Source organism: Astyanax mexicanus, chromosome 23, assembly GCF_023375975.1.
Source record: "Astyanax mexicanus isolate ESR-SI-001 chromosome 23, AstMex3_surface, whole genome shotgun sequence".
Taxonomy (NCBI): Eukaryota; Metazoa; Chordata; class Actinopteri; order Characiformes; family Acestrorhamphidae; genus Astyanax; species Astyanax mexicanus.
In genome coordinates, this window is record NC_064430.1 from 20612855 (window position 1) to 20625176 (window position 12322).

At 38.5% G+C, this 12322-nt stretch overlaps 1 protein-coding gene across 10 annotated transcripts in view; it reads left to right on the forward strand.

The window, feature by feature from the left end:
• The first annotated feature begins 2032 nt into the window (after window positions 1-2032).
• Window positions 2033-12322, forward strand: part of LOC103027496 (uncharacterized) — a 36786-nt gene continuing 26496 nt past the window's right edge. For 8 of the 10 annotated variants that reach the window (XM_049471083.1, XM_049471082.1, XM_049471081.1 and 5 more), the window contains exon 1: window positions 2034-2154. In XM_049471083.1, coding sequence (XP_049327040.1) covers window positions 2127-2154 — 28 coding nt within the window. In that variant the 5' untranslated portion in view covers window positions 2034-2126. Of the gene's footprint in view, window positions 2155-12322 lie in introns of all 10 variants that reach the window. The other 2 variants (XM_049471079.1, XM_049471078.1) reach the window with 2 other exon arrangements.

Sequence of the window (12322 nt, forward strand, 5' to 3'; positions counted from 1 at the left end):
GAAATACTGAATCATTCATAGTAGATACTGAATGGTTCATAGTAGATACTGAATCATTCATAGTAGATACTGACTGGTTCGTAGTAGATACTGAATCATTCATAGTAGGTACTGAATGGTTCGTAGTAGATACTGAATCATTCATAGTAGATACTGAATGGTTCGTAGTAGATACTGAATTATTCATAGTAGATACTGAATGGTTCATAGTACATCCCAAATAATTCATAGGGAATACTGAATGGTTCATACTACCTACTGAATCATTCATAGTGAATACTGAATGGTTCATACTACCTACTGAATCATTCGTTGTGAATACTGAATGGTTCATAGTAGATACTGAATCGTTCATTGTGGATACTGAATGGTTCATAGTAGAGACTGAATCGTTTATTGTGGATACTGAATGGTTCATACTACCTACTGAATCATTCATCGTGAATACTGAATGGTTCATAGTTGATTCTGAATCATTCATAGTGAATACCGAATGGTTCATAGTTGATTCTGAATCATTCATAGTGAATACTGAATGGTTCATAGTACATCCCAAATAATTCATAGGGAATACTGAATGGTTCATACTACCTACTGAATCATTCATAGTGAATACTGAATGGTTCATACTACCTACTGAATCATTCATTGTGAATACTGAATGGTTCATAGTAGATACTGAATCGTTCATTGTGGATACTGAATGGTTCATAGTAGAGACTGAATCGCTTATTGTGGATACTGAATGGTTCATACTACCTACTGAATCATTCATCGTGAATACTGAATGGTTCATAGTTGATTCTGAATCATTCATAGTGAATACTGAATGGTTCATAGTTGATTCTGAATCATTCATAGTGAATACTAAATGGTTCATAGTTGATTCTGAATCATTCATAGTGATTACTGAATGGTTCATAGTTGATTCTGAATCGTTCATAGTGAATACTAAATGGTTCATAGTTGATTCTGAATCATTCATAGTGAATGCTAAATGATTCGTAGTAGATTCTGAATCGTTCATAGTGAATACTGAATGGTTCATAGTTGATTCTGAATCATTCATAGTGAATGCTAAATGATTCGTAGTAGATTCTGAATCATTCATAGTGAATACTGAATGGTTCATAGTTGATTCTGAATCATTCATAGTGAATACTCAAAGGTTAATAGTAGATACTGAATATTTCCAACTAGATACTGAATCATTCATAGTAGATAATGAAAATGGTATTAATAACAGATACTGAGAAATGAACATTTTAGTAGATACTGAAAAATTCATTGTGGATACTGAATAAGATGCGGAAAATTTCCTAGTACATTTGTACTCATTTAAAGTAGACAGTGAATAATGAATTACAGTTACTGAATAATTCATACTGGATACTGAGTAATTCATAGTAGAAACTAATTTATTTTCAGTGAATACTGCATAGTTTATAGTGGATACTAACAATTCATAGCAGATACTGAGAAATTCATAGATAGATGAATTAAATAGATATTAAATAATTCATAGTGGACAAAGAAAAATGTAATTAGTATTATATACGGAATCATTCATAGTGGAAAACTCATAGTATATGCTCATTCAAAATGAGCACTGAATAATTCATTGTGGATACTGTATAATTTATAGTAGATACTAAATAAATTTGAGTAAATACTGAATAATGCATAGTTGTTACTAAAATATAATGTATAATAGATACTGATAATTCATAAAAAAAAACAAAAAAGAACAAAAATAAACAAGCAAAACTTCAGAAAGTAAAGAAGGAGAGAGAGAGAGTATGAGAGGATGGGCGTTAGCTAGAATGCAGCTGCGTGCGTTCATGCGTACGACTGTGTGTGTGTGTTTATAACTGATAAGTGAGTGTTTACTGGTCTGTGGCTCATCAGCCTGTTCACACCCTGCAAAACACAGAGCCGTTTTTCTGCTCCACCAATCAGAGGCCTTTACCACTTTATGAGTATCTTTGTCTCAGCCAGTGGTGTTGTGTGGTGAATTTAAGCCCCGCCCTCAGCTGCAGGGCCTTCAGTCAGGGTGTCAGTAACAGAACCACAGTTCGAACATTTAGAGTTCACCTGCAGCTGCAGTCTGTGATTACAGCCCAACCATGAGTGAAGCCCCGACAGCATCAGCACGTAAGTGTCCCTTACTGTCTGAAAACTTTCTTCTGATTATATGTTTCAGTTATTTTATTTTATTTCCAGAGGTTTCTCTGGTGCTGAAAATAAGCAAGCATTTTCCCACTGTGAGACTAGTAAAGGGTTAGTGTAACACTTTCTATAAATGTAATCTGTATAAGACTCTAATAACATACTCAAAGCAGATTATAATTAATTTATAATAACTTGATTATACATATTTATAAAAAAAAATGTATAACAAATCATAGACATTCTTATTAGGCATTGTGTATTGTTGATTGTTATTATTATTATTATTATTATTATTATTATTATTATTATTATTATTAATAATAATAATAATAATAATAATAATAATAATAATAATAATAATAATAATAATAATAATGTATTATTCCCAAAAAGGACATCTATCACTTTACTTTATACACTAGTATAAGCAATTATGATATATAATACTTTCGGTGGTATTGATTGGATGAATCCTGAGTATCATTCATATCACATGACTGTGATATAACACGTATATGGTAGTTTATTTATAAGGCAAACCCAGGTTTACATGGAACGATAATGATGGTGAAATTGTGAAACATTGAAACAAATACGTGTTTTATTTGGGGATTATTTATTGCTGCACAATACAAGCATATCCATGTTCAACACAACAAATGCTAGCTTTAGCTAATATGCTAATGAGCAGCATATCAACTGATTAACACACTAGCATCCAAAACCAGCATACCTGTCAAGTTTTAGATTTAAAAATAAGGGATATTTTCCTCTGTACGCTTAAAGCCGTCCCACCATCCCAACGAAGGTTCAGTATCCCTTACATTTTAAGACAGGTTTACAAAAAATCTAAAATAACCACATGTGAAACACTTACACACTACAATTAGATTATCAGAATCTGAAATGTTGTGGACATTCCTACATATGTCATTCTTTTAATACAGCCAAATTAAAAACCCTTTTCTATATATTTTTTTAAAAGTTAAGATTTCATGTCTTTTTTTGGCATAAATGCACTCTTTTATATGATATATTTTTTATTTATTTAATGGATTTAAAATTGAACAAAGGGTGCACAAATTCTGCAAAATGACTGATAGTGACATAAAAATAGTATCATGTGCTTTTACTAAAAGGACATGGACCAGATATATTCTATCAGTAAAAATTAGTCCTAAGTGGCCTACACAATTAATAATTTTTAATTATTACTTCTTTCTTTTGATCACTCCACCCCTGATCAGTTCAGTTCATTTCGGTCCTCTTCACATTTCTAGATAAGCTGAGTCACAAGCTGTAATTTTTTTTATTTTAAAAGGTTTAATCTGTTTGCTTTTATTCGAAGACGAGTATTTTTAAGCAGCTATCAGAAAAATCTCATCACAGTTTTGCATGATTAGCCTATCGTTACCTTTCTTTTAGAAAAATCGCTGTATATCCAGATCAGTTTTAACATCAGCAGCTCCTACTAGCTGCCTGAACTCACCGCGGGGGGTGGGGCGTCTTCCCCAGACTGACCCTTCTTTGCGCTCCGCAAAACCAGCAAGCTGATTGGCTGTTTCTCCAGAAAGGCGGGACTTTCTCCTTGAACCGGCACCATGATTGGTTAAGAGACACAGAGCGGTCAGTGCCCTGTCTCCTCAATAATAAAGTTTTTTTAAATTTTAGTATAATACGGGAAATTTACGGGAAAATACTAATATTTAAACTCTAATGTCAGAATAACTTGTAATGTAAATGTGCTTAATGTAAAAAAAAAATCCTCCAAGTCTTATTAATTAGCCTTATTTTAAGGAATCTACAGGCGAGCTGTTAACCACACACTGCACAGCATGGTATCACAAACAATGATAACCTGGGACAAGAAAAGTGACATACTGTATATTTTGGTTGGATTTTACATAAAATACCACTAAAATCCAACCTGTTAGCACAGGCTAACTCGCTGAAAAAGCACCACAGTTCTTATAAACCCAAGCGGAACTGGTTCAATAACCAGAGTTCTTTAACATTAGCTGGAATCAAGCTTCCACTGCACTGTGTGGAACTTTTGGATTGTTTTAGCTTAGCTAGTTTTAAGCATTAGCGCAGTAGCTACTCGATTCCAGCTAATGTTGAGTACATAAAGGTTCTGAGACCACACAGGCTGAATCAAATATATTCTGTGGAGTTTGAAGCTGTTAGCATGTATATCTGTTCATGTACAGGGGTTGGACAATGAAATTGAAACACCTGTCATTTTAGTGTGTGAGGTCTTCATGGCTAAATTGGAGCAGCCTGGTGGCCAATCTTCATTAATTGCACATTATTGCACCAGTAAGAGCAGAGTGTGAAGATTCAATTAGCAGGGTAAGAGCACAGCTTTGCTCAAATGCACACAACATTATGGGTGACATACCAGAGTTTAGAAGAGGACAAATTGTTGGTGCACGGCTTGCTGGCGCATCTGTGACCAAGACAGCAAGTCTTTGTGATGCATCAAGAGCTACAGTATCCAGGGTAATGTCAGCATACCACCAAGAAGGACCAACCACATCCAACAGGATTAACTGTGGACGCTGTAAGAGGAAGCTGTCTGAAAGGGATGTTCGGGTGCTAACCCAGATTGTTTTCTAAAAAACATAAAACCACGGCTGATCAAATCACGGCAGAATTCAATATGCACCTCAACTCTCCTGTTTCCACTAGAACTGTACTTTATTGTGGTCTAAAACCAGGTGTTTCAGTTTCATTGTCCAACCCCTGTACTTGATTCCAGGTAATGTTGAGTACATAAAGGTTCTGAGAACACAAACACTAAATCAAAAATATATTTTGTGGATTTGGGAGCTATTAGTAAGTTAGTCTGCTAGCTTTTTTTGTGAAGTTCCATTGCATTTCCTGTCCCTGATTCGGCTGCACAGCAGGTGGAAAGATCTTCGAAGCAACAGCACTGTAACGCAGCTAACATGCTTTTAGTATTAATTGTTTTAGTGTGACATGTTTTATTCATGTGTAACGGATTAAGCTCCGCTGGCTAAAAGCCATAATAATAACGCGGAGATTCCAGTTCTCGCTTTAGGGCTGCACACTTCGTTTTTCATTAGCTTGACTACTGCAGCACAGACAAATGGGTTTAAACGCGGGCCTGCTTCCCAGACCACATTAGGCATAAGCCAAGAAAAACAAGGGGTGTTAATCGTGATGAATGACCATTGGCATTGTAATTTAGCTCGAGACTAGGCTCGAGAAAGTGGACCAAAAAGTTTCGGACTCCTTTATTATTGTCATGCCGATAACAGCAAGTCTGAAAAGCTTTTATTACCATTTTATTCCACATTATTTTTCTAAATCCCGTTCTATTTTCCTGTTCCATGTATGAATATGCCCATAGTTGGAAAAGGAAATTCTCTAAACATGCTTATAAATACAAACAGAGGCCAGATGTATCGAACAAAAGTGCGTTCTACCTGTGTTAAGATGGAAAAACCATTATATCTCTCCAAGCGCTCCACTGCCGATGCCCTGCCAGCTGCTCTTTATGATTAATAGACCAATAGAAATGGTCCGGAATTACTTGGAACAAAATTTATTTAGCAATAGCAATGTATATAAAAGGTAAAAAGGTTGACCTCCATCTCCAATAAAGTATAAAATATGAGGTTTCCTCAGAGCAACGTAGGTTTGGTCCACAGAATAGAAATTGATGTGAAGCGCCTGCTTGCTGAAACCAAAAACATCTGAAATGACCTTGTTTTCCTTTCATAAGTGTAGTGGCTTCCTCTCCTTGTGTTGGTGAATTCCTAAATGAATAGTAAGTAGAAGTAGAGAGTGAGAAAGTTGATTTCCTGAATGGGGTCTGAATATCTAGTGACGTCTTGGGAACAAGATAAGGACTGATTAAGATTAAGTCAAGACCAGGACTAGGCAAGACTGAGTCAAGACCAAGATAAGAACTGGTTAAGTCTGAGTCAAGACCAGGAGCAGGCAAGACTGTGTCAAGGCCAAGATAAGGACTGATTAAGACTAAGTCAAGACCAAGACCAGGGCTAGGCAAGACTAGGTCAAGACCAAGACAAGGACTGTTTAAGATTGAGTCAAGACCAAGACCAGGACTAGGCTAGACTGGGCCAAGGCCAAGATAAGGACTGATAAAGACTGAGTCAAGACCAGGACTAGACAAGACTGGGTCAAGACCAAGACCAGGACTAGGCAAGACTGAGTCAAGACCAAGACCAGAACTAGGCAAGACTGGGTTAAGACCAGGAATAGGCAAGACTGGGCCAAGGCCAAGATAAGGACTGATTAAGACTGAGTCAAGACCAAGATCAGGACTAGGCAAGACTGGGTCAAGACCAGGACCAAGAGCAGGTGATATATGAACAAGACCTAGATCAAAAGTAATGACTAAAGACCAAGACCAAGAATTACCCCTCATGTCGTGCTCACCTTTTACTCTGCCTTACTTTAGGCAATCAGATGTAAAACACAATATTTATGAATGTTTTAAGTTGTAAATCGGGCAGATTTGACCCAAATATGGCAAGAAGGTTATGAAAAAACAAATAAAAACCAAAACCAAGAGATTAACACCACTAATGTGTCAAGTTTGAAACATTGATCATCTTCATTTACAGTCACATCTGTCAAGGGGTTGAATTAACCAGGCAGAAAGTGAACATTTCTTTATTAAAGCTGATAAGTGACAAGCAGGAAAATGGCTTGTCACACAAAAAAATCCTAAGGACCTGAATGGCTTGCACAAGGTCCAAATTATGATGGCATCTCCAAAACAACAAGTATTGTGGAGTGTTCCCAGGAGACAGTGGATAATACCTACCAAAAGTGGTTTGAGATGAGAACCACCTGAGAACAGAGGTCAGGGTCATGTGCACACAAGGCTTATTGATGTAATCCATGGAGGCCTCTCCTCACAACTTACAGGAATTAAAGGATCAGCTGCTGCTAACATTTTGATGCCAGATAACACAGGCCGTCTTCAGATCAGGTCTACAGGAATCCATGCTTCCAATGTTCTGATCTGTTGAGGCACAAAGGGGATCTAATCAATATTAGGCAGCTAGCTGATCGGTGTATGTTCTGACATCACCTGTAATGCAAAATATATATATATATATATATATATATATATGCAAAATATATATATATATGAGTTTAGGACTTTAAGCTCAGGCATACTTGGGCTTTGCAGCAGGACAATGACCCAAAGCATACCAAGCAAGTCCACCTCTGAATGGCTCAAGTTAAAAACCCTATCCGGACAGGATTAGTTTCACAAGGGGTTCTGTTGTAATGTTCTATTTTATGGGTGTCCTCTGTGTTTTTTTATTCCTGTCCAAAATGACCATGTACGTTTTTTCTCAGACGTCCTCTGGGAAAATTACAGGCTGAATTACCTGCTGTTTTTCGCTGAACTCCATGGTCCTCCGGTAATTTTAGTCCCGTCCAGACTGACATCTCCGAGTTTTGTCACCTCGCGTTTAATACAATAGCTACTTGTCCACTGCTATGCACTATAATTGCACTTTGAGCGAGCATTTCCACAGAGATTCACGTAAACACAACAGTAAAATAGGGGGGAGGGGTACTAAATGCGATGTCATGTGACCAAGAAAGCCAAAAAACATACTGGTCCTCCTGTTTTTTCAATTGCAGTCCGGTCGCAAAGAGTTTTATCACCGAGTAAAAGTGTGAAATATTTGAAACTAATATTTTACATTAATCCCATCAGAATAAGGCTTATGACTGATTGAGATGCTGTCACATGACCTCTAATAGGCCGTTCATGCTCATAAACCCTCCAATGAAGCTGAATTTAAACTATTCCACAAAGATGATTGGGCTAGAATTCCTGGAAAGAGATGTGAAAGACACTTTCCTAGTTATTGCAAATCACTGTTATCAGTGGAGATGTTGCTGCTGAGGGTGGAACAACCAAGTTTCTAGGTTTAGGGGCAAAAAACTAGCCAAAAAAAGCAAAAACAAAAGAAATCTGCAGCACTTTATATTGACCTGCATAGCTACATTTCAGGAAAGGTGCATGTCAGACTAGGGCACCATACTACACCGTAGTTTCAACACAAAAGGAAGTATAAATTAGCTTTTAGCTGCACAAACTTCCAGCTACATCCCTTGATTTCAGAGTAAACTTTAGAAAGAACCAGGTGCCCCTAGTCCGGTTTGGTTTGGTGTATAATAATGAATATACAGAAGCTCAGCAGGAATGAAGACGTTGCCGTATTTCTCTCCCGATCATTTCGAGCATTTGGCTGCAGAATACATGCTGGTTAAGACTTTATCTCGTCTAGCTTCGCCCTCAAGGCTGGCGGAACTACTTGCTGCCAAGTTGTGAGCACGCTGCTTCACTAATGATTAAGCACAAATGAATTTCCCCTCCAACCCGCTCGGCGTGCGGCGACTAATTTGTTTTTCCCGCACCTGTGGGGCAGGACCCTCTTTACCTGCCACAAACGGTGGGCCGTGCAGGTAAATCAATTACAGCTAAATTAATTACACTTGCACTCATCTGAACACGCAAGCTCCCGGCCGGCGCTGGAGAGGGAGAGAGGGCATTATGGGATGGCTGTGAATGGAATGGGGGTCTTTAGTAGTTGTTATGGATTCTGGTTCCAGGGGGACACTGACTGGGGGTCAGAGGAGGTCAGTCGCACAGCGCACTTTTAACGTATATCAATGCGATAAACCATGAGAGGCTTCCTGCACTGGGAGGGTGGTGGTTAGTATTGGCTTCTTCCAAGACCTCCTAAGAATTACTGTTCACTGTTTACAAGGAAAAGTGTCACAAAGGTCCATAGATCTGGGATTATGGGTTCGATCCCTGCACTCGTCAGTGTCTGTGAGGAATTTGATGTTTTCTTCCTGTGTTCAGAATAGAGGGGTATTCCAGACTTGTGCCCAATGATTGTGGGAAGGTTTGGAAAAAACCCAACCCTGACGGTGTGTTTGGTGTGTTTGTTTTGGCCTCTGACTCCACCTGCTACTCATTCCCCAATGTTAACTCCACCCCCGAGGTTGCCAATACACAACAACGAGCGAGTGGTGCTGCAGCATGGAAGCTAGCAAGCAAGCAGGCTGGTTCAGCTGAATCCTTAGCTGCTACAAAGGCTTCGCTTGAGAGCAGTGAGGACATATCATAACTGAGATCTACATCAGGCTCCAACAAGATAAAACAGTGGGATACCCAAGTTTAGATGTATATGTTATCTGCTAAACTAAGCAGTTTATAATACAAGGACCTGTAAAGTAGTAACTTCAGCTCTGGGGTGTGTATTTGTGGAGCAGTGAGATTTTTCAAGTAAAGCAGGCTTAGCTTAGGCTAACACAGCTAGCGGTGCATAAAGCTAACTAGGTTTACTAACTACAGATAAAGTTGAGAGACACATGAGACGGTATATAATAGTGTGCGAACAATAAATACACTCCAAACGTAGTATGACTCGTCTTTGCTTGCCATGAACCCGTCTTGCACTGGATTGTGTAGATTCAGCCTCCTCAACTTGGCAACCTGAGTGAGCTTCGTGTTTGGGGAGGGGTGGGCGGGGCAGACAACTCTCTGTGGTGTTTTGAAATTGGACTGCTGTAGCTATTTCACACGCTTGCTCTAATTTCCTACTGAATGCTATTTTAACCAAACTCAAGCAATTGTTCTATTGGTGCAGTTCATTGGTAACAGGAGCATTGGTAAAATGGAGCATATGTGGTTCCTCTTGGACAATGGTCTTAAAATCTGGACCTTGAATTGGGTTTCCATTTCAAGACTCCTCTTGGTAACCCTAGGAAGGTTTCACACCCTGTAGTCAATTAAAAATCTGATGTTACTTTAATTCCCAGTGATTAAACAATTCCAAGAAATCATGGTCTAGGTTTTATGACCTGGGTTCCTAAAGATCCTTGTTCCTTGATCCATTTTATTTTTCATTACAGAGCAATCTGACCATCATGCAATTTCGTCCAGAGTCGCTTGTCTGTTTGCAAGGACAATTTTAGCAAGATGCCACCGGTCACAATATTTAACCAATCACTATGCAGTCCACTCTAGGTTGTAATGCCTTCTTGTACACACTTGTTACCGTGGTTCAAATAATTTATTAAATGTTACCACAAGTCCATCCATCTGATATGTTAAGCTTGCTGGATAGGAAGATAAGAGCATGCTGGATAGTGTTCAACCTCACTCACAAGATAACACCTCAAAACCTATACAGGACAATGAAATTGAAACACCTGTCATTTTCATGTGGGAGGTTTCATGGCTAAATTGGAGCAGCCTGGTGGTCAATCTTTATTAATTGCACATTATTGCACCAGTAAGAGCAGAGTGTGAAGGTTCAATTAGCAGGGTAAGAGCAAAGTTCTGCTCAAAATATTGCAATGCACACAACATTATGGGTGACATACCAGAGTTCAAAAGAGGACAAATTGTTGGTGCACGTCTTGCTGGAGCATCTGTGACCAAGACAGCAAGTCTTTGTAATGTATCAAGAGCCACGGTATCCAGGGTAATGTCAGCATACCACCAAGAAGGACCAACCACATCCAACAGGATTAACTGTGGACAATGTAAGAGGAAGCTGTCTAAAAGGGATGTTCGGGTGCTAACCCGGATTGTATCTAAAAAAACATAAAACCACGGCTGATCAAATCACGGCAGAATTCAATGTGCACCTCAACTCTCCTGTTTCCACCAGAACTGTCCCTCAGGACAATAAATTATTGTGGTCTAAAACAAGGTGTTTCAGTTTCATTGTCCAACCCCTGTATATCAACAGGTTTTGACCTGAACCATTGTATCCTTTGTGTTAGTACTTAATAATCAATTTACTTCAGATAATACTTACACAAGATCAGATTTAGCACAGATAAGTAGACTTAACACAATTAAAGTTAGACTTTTGCACTAACGCACTAATTTTGTACGGAATATTTGTTTCATTGTAGCATACTTTGATCAAACGAGTGGAGACAAGAGATCGTTGCCTTCACTAAAAAAACCCTCCTGACCGCACACCGTGCACACGAGCGCCGCTTTATTTGCACAGAGACGTGAGGTCCACGTCTGTGAGAGTGAATATAAAATCAGACAGAAAATCTGACATTTAACACAGCTCGCTAAAGCGAATCAGGTTTCTCCACGCTTCCTGCTGAAGGTCACGGTCAAAACAGGGATGGTATTTAACGGGGAGAGTGATATTTGTAAGATAGACGTGGGCTATAGGCACAACACACACCTAATCAAGTGTATAACAACCTTAACGTAGCTTTATCACTGCTTGCATCAATTTAATTTGCGAAAAATTAACCTTTTAGGTCAGTAGTGGTGGAAACACCTCACATGTTCACTGTTTAGGAGTGATTGGAGTGATTTTAAAATTTGTTGAATCTTAAAGGAGAAGTCCAATGTGAAATGTAGTTGGGGTGTAGTAAAACATGATAATGAGTTTGGATGTTTGCTGAATAGCATACCTCCATTCAGCCCCAGAATTCTGAAATACAGCGCTTTTAGCTGATGCTTCCAACAGGCTTACAATGCTAGTGATAGGGGCATAGAGTTACCCATGCAAAAAAAATGCTATTTTTACACCATTAACAAGCTCAAAGTAGTTCCACACTTTATTGGTAGATGTCTGAGATCCCTGACATTTAAAATAAGGCACTGAGAACTTTGAAAGCACAGAGGTAGTTTATTAAGAACACCTTTTATACACACAGTACCTTCAGGTAGAACAAATCAATAGATAGGATGAGTTCCATGGAAATGCATGAATTCCAGCCCTATTTTACCTATTTTTTGTGCTCATCAGTCAGCGTATCGCCACTTTCAAAGTTCTCAGTGCGTTGTTTTAAATGTCAGGGCTCTCAGAATTCTACCAATGAAGTGTGGAGATAATTTGAGCTTGATTATGGTGTAAAAATAGCGATTTCTTCTCATGGGCTTGGCTAATTCCGTTTTATACGTTTGTTGGGAGCATCCACTAAAAGTGCTGTGTTTTAGAATGCTGAGTGGGTAAATAGAGGTGGGTTATTCAACAAAAAGTTGAATTTCCTGACTGGTTTAAGATCTAAATATCTGACTTAGAACTGTGGAACAATCACCTTTCTATTGGTCAGCCACTCCTTTATTAAAGGT